Source organism: Sarcophilus harrisii, chromosome 1 (genome assembly GCF_902635505.1).
Source record: "Sarcophilus harrisii chromosome 1, mSarHar1.11, whole genome shotgun sequence".
NCBI lineage: Eukaryota > Metazoa > Chordata > Mammalia > Dasyuromorphia > Dasyuridae > Sarcophilus > Sarcophilus harrisii.
Genome location: NC_045426.1, coordinates 366,067,968 through 366,089,317, shown reverse-complemented (window position 1 = coordinate 366,089,317; position 21,350 = coordinate 366,067,968). Strand labels below are relative to the sequence as shown.

Sequence of the window (21,350 nt, the reverse complement as noted above, 5' to 3'; positions counted from 1 at the left end):
TTAAAAAATGCAAATGGAAAATATTTTACAAAATACACAATATCAATATTACATTTTAAAAATAAGTTAATACTGAAGTCCATAAGTATCTAGGTAAAGATCTAGTGGTTCCCCATTTCTATTTGAGTTTGATATCACTTGTGTAGACCACAACTCTTTAATCAGCATAACATACAAGAGAATCAAGACCTACCTGCAAAAGGGCCTCTACTTTAAAACACAAGCAGCCTGATAAATGGTAAATATTAATTACCCTGCCTTTATATGAATATACGTCAATACCTTTGTATTTAAAAGTTGACTAGAACAAGGAAAACAACATGATCAAGGTTGCACAGATAACCCGTATCATAGAACTTGAAACCAGCTCTTCCCAATTCCAAGACTAGTTCTTTATTATGTAACCTGCTGCCTCCCTATACATTCTTTTATTGAAATATCGTCCATTTCATTTGCAAATACATAAGTAAATATACCAAGTGATGCAAATAAATTTTTTACAACTACTACCTACCAAAAAAAAAAAAAAAAAGGCACAAAACTCTTCTCATTGGTCCATGATATTTTTTCTTTGTTCCTTCTCAACCAAAGCAGCAAATAGAGAACAAGTCTCCTAGTGGTTAAACATTATATTCACACAAGTTTCTTTTTCACTATTAAATAGTGCCACCATTTAGGTTCAAGTGGTTTACATCTGACTTGGTTCTTAAAAATCAGGTTCTTTTCTGGACTTTCTGGAAGCACTCCCTTATGGAAGGATTTGAAACAATCTTTCTTTAAAAACCAAAAACAAGTCTCCCTTCCAAAGGAAGAATCTCCTCCTAAATGAAGCTTCTTTATCACAGTAGAAACATACAATAATGTCATTCTGCCTCATGTTTTCCAAAAATCTCAGGGTGGAGCAATGTGTGGTTTTCTCTCCACTCTCATTCCACAATATAGGTTATATAGAAAGCAAGACTGGAGATCAGAAGGAAAAATTTTCACCAATGGCCTAAGTAAGAAAATGAGTTATTTTTAATATTCACATTTCTTCAGCACTTTTATGCTGACTCCATCCTAGTTGCCTATCTTCAGTTACAACTAGTTATTTCCACACAATTATCTCATCACTTTTTTTATAAACTGCTCCAGGAGTCATCACCTAGGTGAACAAGTCTATCTTCAATTCAAAAGTCACCATAAACTGAGTTTATCGTCTGCCCCTCAAAATTGGCCTTGCCTCCCTCAATCTTAAGTCACCCGATCATAGTCATAAAACTTGCTTTGTCTCTTTGCTCCATTCCCCTTAGGTTTCCAATTATCATTCTTCCTTTAAAGAATCTCAAAAATGCATCCTTTCCCTATTCTCAGGTAAAATCCAAGCTCAGTTTGTATCCCACTTTCACAAACATCAGAGTATCTTCCCCATGTCGAAGGTTGTGTTCCTTTCACTCCATTCTGGAACAGCCCTACCAGAGTCTGTCAAGGAATGACTAACTTTAAATGACTCTTTTTATTCCATAATGTATGAAATGTAAACTCCCCTATTAGACTGCCAGTCAAGGTCTTCAATCTCTTTTTAACTCTCCATGCTACTATACTCAACTTAGGTACTCCTCTTCCCAAATCTAATGAGCTGATTTCCAAGCATGACTGTTTGTGGAACACATATTTGGAAATTTTTTATTTTGTGCTTTCATAAAGGTTCTTGAAACAGTGTTCCTCTCTTCTACATCTAACTTAAAAGCTGTCCAAAATCTTTCACCACTTGAAACTTCTTCCATCCAGATTTTCTTTGAGTTCACTCTTTTTTCTACAGTCCTAAATCAATTTCACAATTATTTGCTGATTTTCCTTTTTTCATGAGTTATTTATTAATCTTTCCAACTAAAACACCAGCTTCTTGAAGGGTAGTATCCATGTTTTTTTCCTGACAAGTAACACAGAATATGCAGAAGAAATCTAAGTATTTTTCAAATGAAGCTTGAACTAGATGGCCTCTGAATAATCCTTCATTAAAAAAAATGAAAAATTATATCCAGAAGGTGAAGCACCCAAAGAGAATAACATAGAAGAGCAAAAAGAAAAAATACTAATGAAAAATTTTGAAATTGAGGATTGAACAATTGTAGAGGAAACATCCAAATATGAATTTCCAGAAGTCATTTCTTTTAACCTATTGTAAGCAAACCTGTTGGTCAAATGAAAAGATAATTATGTCAACATCTAAAAGGTAACAATGAAAACAACATACATTATGTTTTATTAAACAAATTATGTCAGACAAACTGGAATACTATTACTATCTGATTACAAAGTTAGCAAACAAGACAATGCAGCTGTAAATAACTGAAGCATCTGGCACAGTGCCACAAAAAGGCTTATTGGAAAAGCATTATTAGTTTCTGTTTTTAAACAGGACTGCCACATAGATGGGAACCTGCTAAAAGAGCATAAGAGTTGTGAATAACAATTGGTGTTAGCTTCATTTTATTTCACATCTTCAGTATGGTATTTCTACCTAGTTGAAGGCCAGAAAAATAATCTAATAGACAATCTGAAATTAAGTCTGTACAAACTCAGTATAGTCCACAAGAGAAACTACAAAGCAAAGCCCACAAGCAGAGGATACTTGGTGAGGTGCAAAGACCAACAAGAGGCAGATGTGAGTTTCTGAAGCTATGTGGGAAAAAATTTGGGGCAAGCCACTTACTCTCCTTGGAACTCAGTTTCCACATCTGTACAATAAGGGGGAAGTTATTCCCATTAGCTCTAGATCTATGACTCTATAAAATCAGTCACTCATCTACACTTAGCTATTTTACAGACTAAGAAGTAGCTATCCCTCCTCCCTCTGACACTAGTTAAAGCATGCCAAGAGTCCACAAGTACTCATTAAGGCACCTTAGTTTTAGAAAAAGATTAGTCAATTGCATGGCAGTCAAAGAAAAGATTCAGATTCAAAGCTTTGCAAAATGACTATCTTGGAAAAGAATACACAAACTAAAGAATATCATTTGAAGTAATTTAGATCCTTGAGAACCAACAAATTGTTCAAGTGAATAAAATTAAGCCAAAAACATGATGTTGTTTCCAAAGAAAGCGAATTAATTCCAAAGACAAGTCAAAGATAGCAAATTTATCAAGTGGGAAAACCAAGTTCTTTGAATTATTTTGAACCAAACGAAGAAAACAAATATTCTATAGGAAACAGACTTTATTGGGCTAGGAAAAAAAAAAACGAGTGGAGGCTATCAAAGTTTCAGTGCTAGTTTGGCCTTCCTGAGCACTCAAGTGTGATATTGGGTACTTGTATCCTATACCATAAAATGAAAGAGAAAATAAAGCTATTGTTTCCAACTCCTTCCCAATAACCAAGCCACTCTCCAAACTTTTAGGGAAAACATTTTGGCTTAACATTTAATTAATATTACCCAGCTCCTCCACCCTATCCCACAAAAGTTGTGGCTGAACTGTTTTCGGTCAATAGCTATATATAGGTTTTTTCCCTCCTTTTTGAGAAAACAAATAAAACTCCCAATATGTTGCATGAGGTACCAGGAATGTACATCCACCAACAGTAAAACATTATGTCTATGGCAGAATTTGCATAGTGATCTTTCTATATAATAAAAAGAAACCAAATATCAGAATTTCATTTTTGCATTCATCAGCAATATTACAGTGTCAATGACAATCTGAGGGAAAATGAGTTTTTTTCCTTTGATGAGTGATAGAAAGTGAAAAGTCATAATAGCTTAAATATAAAGTAAGCCAGGATCACTTCAAAAGGATTCCTCATGTCAAAGTTGAATAGGTCTGTGAAAAGTATCATTCAGCAAAGCAGACTCTCACACAGACTGTGTGGGCATACTTTTTTTCTAGAATAGTTAATTGCCTTTTATTAGAAAAAAAAAAAAAGTTTTTGACTATTTACATAATTTTATTGCTGTGTATTACAACCAAAAACTTGTTTTAATCAGTTTGTAGAATCCATCTAGCAACATAAGAAACTGAAATTTTAAAAAGATGGTGATGTAGCTGAATATATTTGATACTCAGAATATTTAATAAGAAAAAAAATCCTCGAAAGCTAAATTTACTTCTTGCTGCACATAATTTTTTTCTCTTCCATTTTCAGAAGGTAACAGAATCCATTTGTCTTTTCAATAAATATCAAACTAACTGGCAATAAAATAAGATTCCATGGACCAGAGATGCAAGAAAGAGCAGCGCTGGCTAATTATTCCTGTAGTCCAATGAGTCCTTTTTAGTCCAAGGAGATTATGTCTGGAATGTTGTTCCCACTGCTGGTTATAACCCCAGTCTCACTCCTACTTGATGAAGTAACATGAGTGTTGCTTTCCTGGGGACTTGTGGATGTGATGATGTTTCCAGCTGTGCTGCTTGTTGACAAGGTTGAGGAGAGACTATCCAAAAACATAGGAGGACAGTACTGTTTGAAATAAACAATGATGATGATGAGGAAAAGATTACACTGGTTTTAAACTCTCTCTCACTACATGTGTGTATATATATATATATATATATATATATATATATATATATACACACATGCAGAGATGAAAAATTTCCCAATGTTTCATAAGGTCATAAGGGACTGATTTAATATGATATTTTGGGTATTGTTTACAACTATATATATATATATATATATATATATATATATATATATCCATTATATGTAAATATAAATATAAAAATAGTATTTTAAGTATTGTTTATAAATAAATCAGAAAGTTTTATTAATATCATCAATGACTAGTTTATCTTAAAGCACAAAATACAGTGAATAAATTATTTGTTAACTAAGCAACAGCCAGACAATTCTGGATGATGTTAAACGTTAATCACATAGAACAGTTGCTAAATAACATGGCTTAAAGGAATATCTCACATATTCTGAAAGAGTTAATACATATCTACCTTCAATGATTCTAATTAAGTAAAGTGGCCTTAAAAATTAACCTATTCTTTTAGGACTGGATGATAATTTGGAGTACCATTCCTCCTTTCCCCTACTATTGAATAGTTAAGAATTCTCTAAAGCTTACCTCAAATGCAACTTTCCCCGTTTCCTCAATTCTCACTTTTAGTATTGACCTTCCCTCCTGAACTTCAAATGGCACTGGTTTCTACATATGCTATTATAATAAAACTGTGCTCTCTGAAGGCAGGAATTATGCCTTACCTAAACTTGTGTTTTTTACTCAGCGCACAGAACATTGCTCTATATATGTTAGGTGCTTAACAAATGTAACTAAATTTAACAGAATATTATAACCATAGTAAATCATATACAACATGATCCCAGGTTGCTACTCAGCAACCCTTCTCTACTCTACTCTCACTACTTCTCTTATATTTGCTCTCTCTGCAAACCCTTCAGCCAAAAAAAAAAAAAAAAAAAAAAAAAAAAGCATCTCCCATACCTAGTACATATTAACAACTTCTGTACTTCATTTTAACAACCGATACTATCTGAATAGACAGTAACATCTCCCATTACTTAAAACATCCCCAAGACATTCATGGTTTTTTCCCCTCTCATCTGGGAAGAAAAAAAAAAGCATCCACCTCTCCCTATATCTTAAGGGATGATCCCTTCACCTGAGCCTTTAATTCCATTTATCTTAATTTTAGATGAAACAGGGAGCATTGTAGTTAAAAACTTTGTACTTCCTCCAATGACTATCACTGAGTAGAGAGTATTTAATAAATGTGTCCTGTACTAAAGAGTGGCCAGCTGATTTCAGCTGTGACTTATATTTATGAACTAAACCACTTTTAAAATAAAATCTCCACTAAGACACTACATAGTAAGAGCAAGAAATGTTTAAAAGCTAGTTAGATATTATATGATCTGTATCTTTTATATCTAAGGAATAGTTTTTAATCAAATAAAAATCTAGAATACACTGCATAGGAAGATACCCTAGGTTTTATTTTAAGTATGAAGATGTTCTGCAAGAAAATGTGATAGCAGGGGCAGCTAGGTGGCACAGTAGATAGAGTACCAGTCCTGAAATCAGGAGGATATGAGTTCAAATGTGACTTCACTTAATACTTCCTAGTTGTGTAACCCTGGGCAAGTCACTTAGCCCCAAATTGCCTCAGAAAAAAAAAATTAAGAAAATATGATGGCTACCTTACAAGTATTATATCTGCTTTTCAAAGTACCTTATTTTAAGAAAATGGAATATTTTCACTTTTTAGCAACATGTGAGCTCACCTAAAATGATCATATATGAAGTTAATTTTGTAAGGTTTTTAGGTAGCTTAACTACAATTATGGAGTAACAATCAAATGTTTAAAAGGATAGAAAAACAGGAGGAAAAAATTAATTCCCAATTTCTCAGATCATAGAGCAAAAAATCTGTCAAACATCACAATCTCTTTGTATTCCTTAAGCCCTAACTTTACTATCAAAGTTCACTTCTTGGTTCTTCTTAATCTGCTTTAATAAAAGTGTATGTCATCCTGCATTTGCAAAATAGTTGCTATGGATGTGTTATTAGCAGGTAACATCTAATTTTCTCAATTATTCATAATTGGTTTGTGTTGATCTAGGCAATTTCATTTTAATCGATTTGGAGTTCTCTTGCTTACAATTTCATTGGAATGTTTTAATTTTAAAATAGTAAAAAGTGTACAGTAGGAATGGTGAAACAACAATACTGATTGGGTTTATATGAAAAGGAACCTATATTATGACCATCCTTTAACCAAATGACCCTCAGCCACAACGTTTATTCAATAAAACTCTTGAATTTGATTTTCATTCCCTAGAGCTAATAATTAGTCTGATCCAAAGACATGTTCAGTTTGATGTGTATTCTCTTCAAATCTGAAGGATAACCTAGAAATGTACATAGATGATTTTGCCTCAGAACTTCCTGGTAAGTAAAAATTCTTCCTATAGTGACTTATTTTTCATTTCATTTGAAATGCTTCTAAGAATAAGTCCATGTTCCTTCCCATTGTTCAAACTTAACATGGTCAAATACACAAAAGTAGAAGAGGCATATCTTATGTCTTTGTGTAACTAAGAGCCAGTAGTTCTCTTCTACTAATTATTACTAACTTGAACAATTTTTTCTCTCCCCTCTTCCCCTTCCTATCTTTTCCCCTTTTCTTCCTTCCTTTCTTTTCTGCCAAAACACAAGTGATTTTGGCATACATGGCTATTACTAAGCCTGGATCCTGACACTCTAGTAGAGAGATTACTTACTGTCTTAAATAGAACAATGATATACATATGTATGTGTAAATAAAATGAAAGTTTTGCCTATTATAATCACAGATACATTAATTTATATGTCAGCTTTATAAACATGACTGAACAAAACTGATTGTTCAAGCCTTTCAATTCTCTGTGTACTACAAGGTATTTTTCTAATCCTGGGTCAGTTTTGCTTGGCCATATAACATATCCCTGGACTATTCCCTCACATTCCTGACTCCTTCATTCTCAGGAAACATATATACACTTTTACGCTAAGGATATAATGTTAAAAATTATACAACAGGTTCTGCTGGTTAAATTACCTCAATTAGTGTGAATTAGTGAGCTACCACCAGTTCTAATATTATACTACTTGTCAAAATAACAAATTTGGTCACTTAATTTAGAGCATCATAACCAAATGAAATGCAAATTAATTAATTGCTAAATGGAAGTAACATACCTGTGGATCAACTGGAATTAAGGAAAGAAAATCCAAACCTAAAATGAAAATAAAATGTTAGCAGTTATCTTTTCTATTTAGGAAGACAAGAATTAATTCCAAAAACAATCTTGTTTTTATTAGCTATTTAATATTAAGCGAAACTAGAAGGCTGCTAGATGGTTCAATGAAAAGAACACTGGGTCTGGAATGAGGAATACCTGAATTTGAATCTGGCCTCAGGCACTTACTAGCTGTGTGACCTTGACCAAGTCAGTTAACTCTGTCTTAATCCACTGGAGAAAGAAATGGCAAACCATTCCAGGATCTCTGCCAAGAAAACTTCATGGACAGTATGATGCACAAAATTGAGAAGAGTTGGACATAACCAAACAACAACTAAGTAAAATGGATTAATACTTAACCTACTAGAACTAGCATGTTATTCTATGTACTACTTTACAGACAGACATGAACATGTACTAGTTTCCCACCTAAGTGGGACATTACTGCCTACCCAGTTTTAAAGAAAACTTGAAAAAAAAAATTCTTAATTTTTAATCACATCTTGTGCCGAGCATTAGATAAATGGATCAGTTATTTACACAATGCATTTATATTAGGACAAGCCTAAAGCTACTAAATCTGGAGAAAATTAAGCAATGAATGAAAGACACATGATAACACTAAAGAATTAAAACAAGAATTGAAAATAGAGCGCATCAGACGTGTTCATTCAGCTAGGTGCTTAGAGATATGGATTATTAATGGTACAGGCAATCTGAAACAGCCTTCTACTGCCCTTGAGCTGAGAATGGCTATTAACTTTTGGAGTAGCACTATTTGGGCAGCTTAACTTGGTTACGTAAGATTTGGCTTACTGTCACTTAGGACCTAAAGATATGAAGGGCTGACAAGAGGCATAAAGAAAAAGCACTTCACCCTTTACATTTTTTTAAATTAAAGTTTTTTATTTTCAAACATATGCATGGATAATTTTTCAACATTGATCCTTGCAAAAATGTTTGTTTCAAATTTCCCCCTCCTTTCCCCCCATGTGCCTCCTCCCCTAGATGGCAAGTAATCTGATGTCACTTTTACATTTTATTAGTTCAACATCTTTAGGTTATGAATATTACTAGCATATTGTGTGTGTGTATGCGCATGCATATGTGTGTTTTAAACACTGTGGCTTCTATTTCTTAGATACTTGCTCCCAAGTCTGCATATTTAATTCACACCCATGGCACTGACATTTCACTGTTTAAAAAAAAAAAAAAAAAAAAAAGAATTGTAGCTCTCAGGTGATTCTATTGCAAGTGACTTATAATGATTTTTTTTTTTAAACTAGTGAAAGAAACAAATTCATTCTTCCCAGCTCATTTGTGGGATTCCGTGATGCAGAGCAGTGATTTCAAATTGAGTTCTCTGAGAACCAAGTGGTTAGAATGGGCCAGGTCTAAGAATAAAGTAGCTAGTCTTAAAAACTTGTTTAAAAAAAAAAAAAAAAAGATACTTGCTCCCCACTTCCAAGTCAGAGTGTTTTTCCATGAAAGGAGCATTTATATAATATTTTATTAGTAAAATAATATTAGTAAATATATATATATATATAATATATATATTATATATATATAATATATAAAATAAGTGAGATTCAAAGCTGATGGAACTTTAAAAGCTATAGTCTAATTATCTGCTATGCATATAACTCCAACAGGTTTAAATGACAACCTTCTGGGTTACCATTTTCTGAAAGTCCTGAAAAAGACCTCTGAGATCACTTAGTCCAAGCCTTTCAGAAAACCAAAAGCCTCAGAAGATGAAAGTGATTCACCCAAATTCCTATGACTTGTTAGCAGTGTTAGTCTTAAATCTAAAAAGCTAGATCCCCCAATTCTCAACTTAATACTTCTGCCTATACATTATGATTTGAATGTTAATGAGCTCAACATGACCGGTGGAACTTATTAAGTGTCCAGATCATACTGGGCTAGAGCATCAAAAATTGAATAAATCCTTTGATAAAACCATGATGACACAATCAAGATCTCAATGTTGTTGTTGTTCAATCATTTCAGTTATGTCTGACCCCAATTGGGGTTTTCTTGGTAAAGACTGTGGAATGATTTGCCATTTCCTTCTCCAGCACATTTTACAGATGAGGGAACTGAGGCAAACAGGGATAAGTGATTTGCCCAGTCACCCAGATAGTAAATATCTGAGGTTGGATTTAAACTCAGATCTTCCTCAATCTAGGCCCAGCTGTACCACCAAAAACCTCATTAGAAAAAACACAAAAATGCTAAAACCACATTATTTTCATGTTCTTTCAAATAAATGAAAGAGGAAAGAAAGAGAACAAGGATTGTAACTCATCAAATGAATCCTAGAAATAAGACAAAGTAGTAATTTATGTAAAATTTGAAGGAAAAAAATGTATTATTTGACAATTGTATGTCTGTGTACTTTTAAGAGATTGCAAAGAAATTTGAGAAGGGCAGCATTCACTTGAAAATGGGGATTTCACCTGGGAAATCTTATTACCCAGACAATTTAAGCAGCCTTAGTTATATTTCTAAATGTTATAGTTGACATTCACAGAAAAAGACATACTTAAATGTCAAGCATTTTGACTGTGGAGCCAGCTGGTACATCCTACCTCTTTTAAGAAAAAGCTGAACAGGGTAAAGCTGGAGGGGAGAATAAAACCACACTTGTGAAGTCTTTATAATGAACAAAAACTATAATGACACAATCTACATACATACATATATATGTATATATAAATAAAAGTCACTCTCAGTCTCTCTCTTATATGTATGTGTTACATACGTATGTATGTATACATACATATATATGTATATATAAATAAAAGTCAGTCTCACTCTCTCTCTTATATGTATGTGTTACATACATATGTATGTGTACATAACACATATGTATGCTCAATCAGGAAGTAATATTTCTGTTCTGAAAGTTCTGGAAAGACAATGATAGTAGCTTATATGGATGTAACATTTAACATCTAATACATCATTTAATCTTTGTACCAATCCTGTAAACTAGACAAGATAAATGGAATGTAATTAACTGCATTCTAGATGAGATAGAGTGATTTGTATAAGGTGACAAGACTTGAGACTGAACTCAGTTCATTTGAATTCCCACTTTTTCACTTGCCTCCCTCCAAGAGATCAGAATACAACTTGTTAAAATGGCTCATAGATGTCATCTATAAATCTTAATGTATTTCATATAAGATTATTAGTAGGATATCATTTAGGGAAAGAAGGGAAGGAGCATTTACTAAGTACTTACTATGTGCCAGGTCTCATGCTAAATATTTTCCAAAAATTACCTTTTAATTCCTTGCAATAACTTTGAGAGGGTGGTGATTTTTTAGACCTGTTTTATAATACAGGAAATGGAATGGAGGTTAAATTATTTGCCCAAGGTCACACAACTAATAAGCTAACGGCCCCACTTAATAGCTAGACCAGAGATCCATTGACACACAACTAATAAGCTAACGGCCCCACTTAATAGCTAGACCAGAGATCCATTGATGATATATGAGACAAAAATTTCAAAGAAAATATGATGGTTATTCTAAAAGTAAGTTTGCTTTAAAATACACATTTTTAAGTAAAAGAAAATGTTATAAAATACACACCTGGTAAATCTGAGGAAATACTTGATATTGGCGTGTGGTGGAATGGCACTGAGTAATCTGTTAATGAAGGTGGAATAGCAGCATCCGCAGTCACATTGGGCACCCTGACAGTAGATGGCTGGTACATGAGAACCCTGTTTTAAACAGTATGAAAAATTACAAGCAATCTGGCTGTTAGTTTACAGGAGAGAAGAGCTGTACCACTGGGTCATTCTCAGTTGCAACACAACTATATAGTGGCTACTCACAACATTGTACTGCATTCTAATCTCATCTTTCATAAGTCTTCATTATAACATGAATGTATCTTGTTTCTCAACAGCAGCTGTGACATAAGAGCAAGTTGGCATTAAAACAAAGTACAGTGCTGGAGTCATTATAGTATTTTCATCCCATAACATAAAACACAGAAATGCATATACATACACACACACATATTAGACAAATACTTTACTGACATATGTGTGTGTAGAAGGAAATTTAGAACTAACTAATTTAGAAGAGAAGGGGCTTTTAAGGTTGAATTAACCCAAGCCTAGCATCACAGACTATGTGGACCATACTGTCGGCCTTCTTTGAATAGCACAGTCAGACGATTTTCTCAATTCTGACTGAAGTATTTAAATAGTGCTAATCCTGCCATACTGAAGCGTTCCTAAGCCTAAATCCATATGGGGAATGCCATGACAAACAAATGCTAAACATGACAACCACAGCAATGTTAGTGTCCTCCTAATGTTTGATAAACCTGGTCCAAGACACCCACGTGCCACTTAATCTTCTGGAAGATCTGCATTCTTCAAATGAACTGTTTTGGCTATCAAAAATACATATCACAAACAGATAAAGAATTACTTACTGTCATTTCAGTATGAGCCACAGTTCAAAACACTCAGGTTTAACAAGATTTTCTTTCATTCCTCTAAATTCTTGATAACTATTTTTCTTTTGTTGTCTAAATTAAATGTATTTTCATTTAAGTCATGACAATTCACTGGAAGTTCACAAGAAATGTATTTTGAATACATTCAAAAGCTTCACAATTGCTTTTTTGAACACAAAGCAGCCATCTTTCCAACAATTAACACTGCTAGAGAAGCTAAAAACATCAAAGGAATACAAAATGCTGTCAGCCAAATGCTATGAGAATCACTGAATCCTAGAATAAGTTAATCTAGACAAATGCTAGAATAAGATCATCTAGACAAAACCCCTAATTTTCTTAAAAAAAAAAAAAAAAAAAAAAAAGAAGATTCTAAACTCCTGAGCAGCAAAATGTTTTGACCAAAGTCACAAAGCTGAAGACAGACCAAGTGTCTTATCCAGAGTTCCTTCCATAGTGTCCCACTGCTCTTTGACTACTGTTTAAAATATTTAATAATGAATTAAATTACTTAATAAATTTGCACTCCAAGAATCTTAAAAAGCAACCAGATATATAAAACTGACTTAACATATGTTACTGATAATATTATGAACTTTTCATAGACTCCGCATTTTTATTTTGAACCTGGAAAGAAAAAAGTTTGCAAAGTTTTACTACTCTAAGAGGTCATATCTTGGCAACAAAGTTACAACCAGTGTAGTATCCATTTTAAAATTTAAAGAAGTACATTGTGTTGGCAGCTGAAATAAATAATGTCACGACCCTGTTTGAAAAGAGTGACAGATCAGATATTTAGATTACTTTATTCAACTAGTTTCTATTAAAATTACCTATTACATACAAGGCATTGTGGTAGGCACTGGGGACACAAAGATGAAAGAAAAACCAAAGAACTTAAATTCTACTGGGTTTAAACCATTTGGAGATCATACACAGTAGAATTTACTGATGGTAAGAGCAATATACTAGTGGCAACAAGCAATTTTTTAGGGAAAGGGAGGAAATGCTGCTTTCTAAAGTATAACCTTATTTAGTTAGGAATGAAAAAATTTCATGGACTTTGGAAGCCACTTGATGATTTGCTGAAAAGCATGCAGTATGATGAAATCATATTGAATAAAGCAGAAAAAAGGAATGGGCTAAGAATATAAATATGGAGCTATTTTAAATACATAATTTAAAGCTCTTTTTCTTCTTTGAATCATATAGATGTCAATTTTGGGATATAAGTTGAAATTCAAGAGAAAGCTTAAGGAATTGTGACCTTTAAAACAAGGCCTTTCCCAATAATCAAACTGGGATACTCCATTAAGTAGAACTTTTTAAACAAAAATCTCTGGGTATTAATAATTAGTATAATAATAGTTTGTCTATCTTAATGTCTCTTCCCTTACCTGGATGATCTCTCCTATGGATTACAGTGAAGACTTGCTGTGTTCTGAGGACACATATCATATCCAACAAATGTTTCAAAGTTAAATATTATCTGGGGTTCTGGCTACACTACCAAAATGCAGAATGAATTGGTATGTGTGAAAACACTTGTCTCAGTTCTGGGGCACAAGTTAATTGAATTTAAGCCTTGCATTTAAAAATACAACACTTGCTTGATATTAGCCTTTTCAACTGATAATGAGGTAGCAATGTGACACTGACAGAAAAGTAGTGGAATGCAATTCAAAAAGGCCCAATTCTTAGGGCATGTTTGCTTCAACTTTTCTGTGCCCCAGAGGACAAATCACTTTATACTCTTTGGCCTCAATCTTACCATCTGTCAAGTGGTAAGTAGGGTGGAACTAGATGATCCCTAATGTCTTCTCCAGCTCTAATAATACACCTTCCATATTTTCTAAAGTACGCATAGTCTATGGCCAGAATGAGGTGGCAAAGCTACTAATATCAGAATGACAAGACCTTTTATTTACATCAGAATTTTTATAAGAACTCTTATCAAGTTATACAACACACTTATGAAACCAAGGAAAGTATATAACTTCAATGTTCCATGATGGATTAACCTGATGTAAATTTTCACATTTAAATTGTATTGTTTCTCTCAAAAAAACAATCAAAAATTGTTTGCCAGTTTGCTATTAAACACTAATTATCAATGCCTTATATGTTGTGAGATGAGAGACTGAGCTGCCTCATGAGGTTTTCCATTACTGGAAATCTTCAGCAGAAGCAATGTTGTAGATAAAAGTCTTATTCCCTATATGAGAAACTTTACATGGCCTTTAAAAATCCCTTTTGATGCCTGCATTTCTATAAATCTTTACACTTGACTTCTGACAATGCCAAGAAGGTTGCCAAAAGACCACCACTAGAGGGTGCTGTACTTTCATGGGAAAAAGATCAGGCTATATTTCTGTTCATTAGGTGATAAGATATTCTTTTTAGTGGAAATGGTTATCCTGGTATTTGCCCCAAAGTACTTTTACTTCATGAGGCTGGTGACAATTTCTAGCACTAGGAAAATAAAAACTATAGTTCAGTAGTTTGTATGAGGGTGGAAAATATCAAAAATAAAGATACCCATTGGGACTTTTCATAAAGGCCCTTTGAGAAAGTAGAAATAGAGGAGAGGGGAAGAATAAAGAAAGGGGAAAAAAAGGGGTGGGGGGAGACAGAGAGAAAGAAGAAGTGAACAAAGAGGAAGGGGTAAAAGGTAGAGTGCAGAAGACTCGAAAACTAAAGCTAAGGATGAAGTTCAGGAGAACTAACTCTTCACTGAATTCAAAGCATTCAAAGGCTAATCCATAGTGTACTCATTCTAAATTTAGTCTTGGGGGTTTCAGAGAAAATCAAACAAATTGCCACCTAAGCTGTACAGATCTTTCATTTAATTTTCAATTCTTGGCTTTTTCCACTCTCCTCCTTCAATATGTTGTCCTCAAAACTGAAATGTTCAGATATGTTCATTTTATTCTTTCTAAGCAACTCAGTTCTGTTCATTTCCATTATTCTTAATTAGTCCTACTTCAAAATTTAAGCTGAAACCAAGGGTGGAAGTGGGGACTTGTTTTGGCCCAGGACATAAATGTTTTATAATTCCCTCAAAACTTTCAAGTTGTGGAATGTCTTTCCTCAACTCAGGTGCTTTTATGTGGCTAAGTAAGAAAAGCTCTAACTTTGAGCAAATCCATTCTTCCATGCAGGTTTAATCTTTAAAATAATTATTTTCAATCCTATAGCTTCCCTGCAAAATTCCAACACAAATGAGAACTATAAAAACATTATCAGGGCTAAATCAAGAATAAAAGAGGCAAAATAACCAATATAAGATGTTTAGTCTGTCTTTAGAGAAAAATTACTACTCCCGATGCCAATAGCAACTTCCCAAATCCGATTCTATTTAAGCTTGATATCTCTACCTCACAAAACTTTCTGGAAGCTTTTGTGTCACTAGAACACATGTCCTCTAGGGGTACTGTTATAGAATTTTTTTTTTTAAACACAGATTTGCTTTTGATAAAGTGGCCTTTATTCATCTACTCACATCAAATAAATGGTTTTCTTAGACAGCTCCATTTTAAAACTAGAATTTTTCCTAGCTGTAGTCTCTGCTAGAAAATAGGCCTCACATCCTTCAAGAAATAGCATACTTATTCACACAAATGCCACATGCCAATTTTTTCTACTTACAGCCTGAAAAAGGTATTCTTACTGTTTCTATTGAATTCTACCACAATATTTATTTCACTAAGGAAAGAAACAAGAAATTCTTTTCTCACCAAATAGCAAAATTAAATTATTGAAATAACAGTCATAGAGGGGGGTCACATTCATGGCTGAGCCCACCTTTGTACTTTGTCCCTCAGAGAACACCAAGGAATCTGTGAGGTTTGATTAATTATTTTCTTGATTTCTTCAAGTAGATTAAGAGATAGGTATACCATCCTAACTTTCAAGATGGAGACAAAAAAGTAAGCTTATCAAGAAGCTTGATTCATAGTAAATGTCTTTGACATATTATGAAAAGCATATAATTATTTAGCAAAGGTCACCATAGGTCAGAATGGATTTATCAAGTAAACTCAACTCAGGATTTTTGAGAGGATTACTATATTTGAAAATATTGTAGACATCAGTGTAATGATGTACTCAGTGCATTATTTAGATTTCAATAAGGCATATAAGAGTCTTTCATATCTTTAAGTAAAGGTGGAGAGAAATAAGTTACCTGAAGACAAGGACCTTTTTTGTTTGTTTCTGTTCTCCAGAGCCTAACACAGTACTTTGCAGATACTTAAAAAGGTGCTTAAAAATTGAAAGAGGCCTCTAGAAGAATGTCAAAACTTTGCTTTGAGCAGGTTCATTGTTTTTATTAAAGACTTGAATGAAAGCCTACCAACCATAGGTGAAATAAAACTGGGATGAAGAAATAACATGATAGATGACGGAACTGGAAACAAAAACAAAAAACTGCCGTATAGGGCAATGAGTCAAATTTAATATTAAAGGTGATTCCATGTCCATAAAATTAAGAAGCTGGAGTAGATGAATTCTAAGGTTCCTTCTTAACCTAACTCTGATTCTAGGTTCCCAAAAAAAAAAAAAAAAAAAAAAAAAAAAATGAACTCATACAAAAGTTCAGATGGGAGAAATGTGACATTTATGAACATAAATCAGACTAAGCTCACTGAGTAAACTGATGTGGTCAACAAAATTGTCAATGAAACCTAAAGAGCTACAATAGGAAGGGAAGGTATTAAACCAGAGGACATCAGAGGACAACTGTAAGATTCTATATCAACCGTAAAGGTTAAAAACAAAGATATCTTTAATAGGCATAGTAATGATTTATTCATCCTATATAAGACTTTTTTTTTTTTCAACCCAACTAGCTACCTTCTCAAGAAAACAAAGACTACAAATTTACTATCTAATATATAAAAAGTACTATCTTATTTGTCCCAAATTTACCTCTTTGAAACGTTAAGGGGATACTCATGATTTCTCATTTAAGGGATTTGCTAAATCTATGTTCACCTACTACCTAAAGAATGTGTCTAATTTTTTGGCCTTTGTTTATTCATTCACTTGAAAAACTTATTGAATGCTGCTATACTCCAGATTGAGGAGACCTACTCTTTATAGTTTGCTCATATATTTCAAGCCCTACCTCTGTTCATTTTACTACTTGCCTTGTCTGGTTTTCCTGTAGCTTAATTGCTTTCCCTGAAAGAAGTGACCAGAGAACTAGCTACTGCAGAGGGATTTTATGGAGAAAGTGTTTTATAAACCTTAAATAATTATAGGCTAATATGATTGTTATTCTGGAAATAATAGCACAATACCATAGCTCTGAGACAAGGAATTCTGACAACATTTGGCACTTTACTGGTCTTGTTGGTCACACAGGCACATCAGGTTGATTGTCAAAAAGAGAGAAGTCTACAAAGAAATCTAAGCCCCTTTCCTGAATCATGATCAATACCTGCAGTTCTTCATTAGATATATGTAGTTTCATATATATTTTTTTCAACTGCATTACTTTGCTGGTATTAAAAGCTATGTCATTTTCTCTAAAAGATAATGAAATGCCAAAATAGGTTAAACAAATGTGGAAGATTTCATGCTGTATTTCCGCTTCCTGACCAATACTTATTCCTCGCTTACTTTTTTCCACTTCAAAGTGTAATCTATCCTATATATTTTATTATGATTTTAAGACAGTGACACAACAGTGACCATTGTCATAATTCCACAACTAATAAGCTTTTTTTTTTAACTTGCCTTTGGCAAGAAAATTTGTCAGAAACTTTTTAAAGATCTAAATATATTGCATTAAATTGTTCTTTCTTACTCATGATTAGATAGTTTAATAGGCAAGTCAGACATGATTTTTTCCAGATATAGAACAAGTTGTCTTTCTCCGAGCATGACATTACATGACATTCTTAAGTAATTGGTAATTCTACCTATTATCAGATATTCCAACAATCTATATTCTAAGCAAGGGACAATGTGCTGGGGGAGGGGAGAAAGCTTTTTAATGTATTTTTCAGCTCAAAGACAATAATTTCTTAATTTCTTTCTTCCCTATATTTCCATTCATCTTCCCAAATTGCATCATTAATCTACCGCTTTCATATAAAACACAACACAACAAAAATTTAAAAAAGGAAAAATCATGGCAAAAACTATCAAAAACCGATTACTATATTCTTTTTCAGTTTTGCTCAAAATTCGTGAATTATCAATTGTCTTTCTCAAAAAAAAAAAAAATATTCACACAGAATTTTTTAAAAGTCCTTTTTTGAGGAGTTTTTGCTAGACAAACCAAATGTGATCCTACTTATGTGATGTAAAGATTTTGACAATCAAACTTCCAGGTATTTTAATAGCATAGAAGGCAATTCAAAAATTCTGGCTGATTAAAAAGCATAATGCAAAAATGATCTCAAGAAATTAAACACCAAGACACCAACACAGACCAAGTTTTTTAAGTCTGTTTTCTAAAGTACTGTAAAGAATTCTGGGACTTGCTTTAATAAATGAAACAAGTTCAATCACTGAAGAAAGTTTCTTGGTGAATATTGTCATAGAAAACTTAATTTGCAGAGGATGAATTCAATGGGTTTTTATCAGGCATGCAATAAAGGAAATTAATGTTATTTATATTCTTCTCTACTCTGTACTTCTTATTTTAATGACCCATGGTAGAATAGAGGATATTTCTGAATTTTCAAAAGATATCTCAGTATAAAAAGCAAGTTAGAAAAGCCTTTGAAAATAGGTCCAGAAGTACACTACATGACTATCATCCAAGAACCAAACTGGCAAAATTTATAAAAGATCATTACCAGATGGGTTATACAATAGATAATATATTTTGGTGGCACAACAACTGATCTTGATCAGTTCTTGATCAGACCTTCTACTAAAGTATGGAGGCGTTATGATCAAAAATGGTGAAAAGAATCATAAAGTTCTCTTGATCAAGAAGCTTTCCTTAATTTACCTTTGTGAGAAAATGGATGTTTAAAAAAAAAATTTTTTTTTTCAGCTGTCAAATTAGTTAAAGGAAAGAAGATGCAACGTATTACAGACTGGCATAAAAAAAGTCCCCCCCACCAATCCCACTTCCCTTGACATGAGGTTCTCTTAGTGGGTTCACAACATCTTCTTCCTCAAGAATAACTTCGCAGCATGTGCAGCAAAACTGCTTTGAACACACTGCACCTAGACAAAGGCACATTAAAATATCCTTCAGGAAACAAAAGATACCAAAAATCAAATTATGAACTGTAGTCCACAGGGGTGCTTTATAAAAGTCAAGTTCACTTGGAAGAGTTATGGAAAAGTAATAAACTTTAAATGAACAAACCCTTTGGTTGGGCTGTTTTGTGTCTCCGCCATAAATATGCATTTCCTTTTGGCCGGAGGCTCTTCTTCATCATCAGAAGAGCTCTCTACTGTTAAGTCAATAACATCTACTTTCTTTTTGCTTGTTTCACTGGCCACAGTCACTGAACAGGGTTTACTGAGGACACTTGAACCTAGACAGAAAAGATAAAAAGAAATAAAGGTTTTAATAGGAGAAAAAAAATGTCCAGATACTTAGATTAGTATGAGAACCATGACAACCAGTTCATAATCTTAAACTTAATTATTCTATGAACCACATTTATCTGCTGGCAAATGAACATTTGTCTAAAAGTACTAAATAAACAAGGATGGGAAATGAACAAAATTTTATAAACACTACAAACCTTCATATAAAAACAATTAACTGTCTCAAATATAAAAAACAGAGGCTGTAAACTACTAAAATTATTTTGTACATTTTAAAAAGCTATGATGAGCAGAGTAATTTGACTATTCATCGTAGTCCATTAATGAGGATTAAATGTAGTTGTAGAATCCCCTTATTTTTTTCTACTTTACTTAATATGATTCCTTATAAGCAGGGTAATGAACATTACTCTCTTGATTATTATTTCCATCAAAATTTTGTCAGAAAAATGGGAAAGAGAATTGAAATTAATCAATTTTGCTACTTACTACTAGAGGTGGGATTGAAAAGTTATTAGGTTAAATTGAAATTCTAAGAATATTGCTGGATTTCAATTAATCAAAACAATCCTTTTTTCTTCATTAATTCGAACACCAGATATAAAGTATAACTTAGGACATCAAGATTCATAATTAAATGTAATCATAATGGGAAATTCTTGAAAAAAAAAAAAACTGGATAAATTTTTTGAAAATACCAGTAGGAAAATAAATTACAAAAATCCCTTAACTACTTAGAAATTTTTTTTTTAAATTTCATTCAGAAGAGACACTATTCCTTAGGGCTAACCTTAAAGTTAAGTTGAATGTTTCCTTTGAGAATCTAAAGTAAAATAAAGATGCTTTTATTTACTTTTTTTCACTCTATAACAAGCAAAAAGAACTAAAATGATTTTGAAGAATCTAGGTTAGAGGATTCTTAAACTCCATGCCAGATCTAAACTCATGTGTCTGTGCTTCTTTAAATGTGAAGCAAATTTATTAATTTTGCATTACACCTTATAATACACACATAAGCAAAAATAATTTCAATTTATGAATGGATAAAACCCAAATAAATAACCATACAGATCTTGTAGCCAAAGGTAAAATTAAAGGACAAGTCCCTAACTTTTGAAATTAGGTATTCTGTACATACTTTCTATTTTTGTACATTGTGGGCTTGAAACTTTAAGTGCTTCTTTCTTCGGTCTCATAGGGCACCAAGAACCATCTTCCTGGAATTTAATCTCATCCACATCAGAACACTCATTGAGAATTTCCATGAAGAGCCTTTAAGCCCAAAACAAACAACAAAAAAACAAAAACCATTTAGGCATAATTTAAATTTTTGTTTACAGGTGAGATAATAAAATGATAAAAAGTCAGGTTGCTGTCTAGAACTAAGATGATAAGTGGCATTTTCTAGGACCTTATTTTCAAAGTACATTTTTACTGTTTTCTTAAATTTAAATAGGTAGCAAAGAAAGATTAATCAATTTATTTAGATATATAGAAAAAGCAAGAAAACATTTTGGTATTTCTAGGTTTACAACAAAATTCCCCAAATATATTCTGCTTTATCAAATCAACAAAAACTAGAAAAAACAAAATAAT

The 21,350-nt window shown here is 32.9% G+C and overlaps 1 protein-coding gene across 7 annotated transcripts in view; it reads right to left on the bottom strand.

Annotated features, from left to right (window-relative positions):
• Positions 1–1,831: 1,831 nt before the first annotated feature.
• The window catches only part of PIAS2 (protein inhibitor of activated STAT 2), a 136,886-nt gene continuing 117,367 nt past the window's right edge, over positions 1,832–21,350 (bottom strand). For 3 of the 7 annotated variants that reach the window (XM_031945981.1, XM_031945982.1, XM_031945980.1), the window contains exons 10-14: positions 20,893–21,026; positions 19,567–19,738; positions 11,348–11,481; positions 7,693–7,730; positions 1,832–4,438 (exon numbers count right to left, since the gene is read on the bottom strand). In XM_031945981.1, the coding sequence (XP_031801841.1) occupies positions 4,253–4,438; positions 7,693–7,730; positions 11,348–11,481; positions 19,567–19,738; positions 20,893–21,026 (664 nt within the window). In that variant the 3' untranslated portion in view covers positions 1,832–4,252. Of the gene's footprint in view, positions 4,439–7,692; positions 7,731–11,032; positions 11,080–11,347; positions 11,482–11,595; positions 11,673–13,022; positions 19,447–19,566; positions 19,739–20,892; positions 21,027–21,350 lie in introns of those variants that run through there. The other 4 variants (XM_031945983.1, XR_004230861.1, XM_031945984.1 and 1 more) reach the window with 4 other exon arrangements.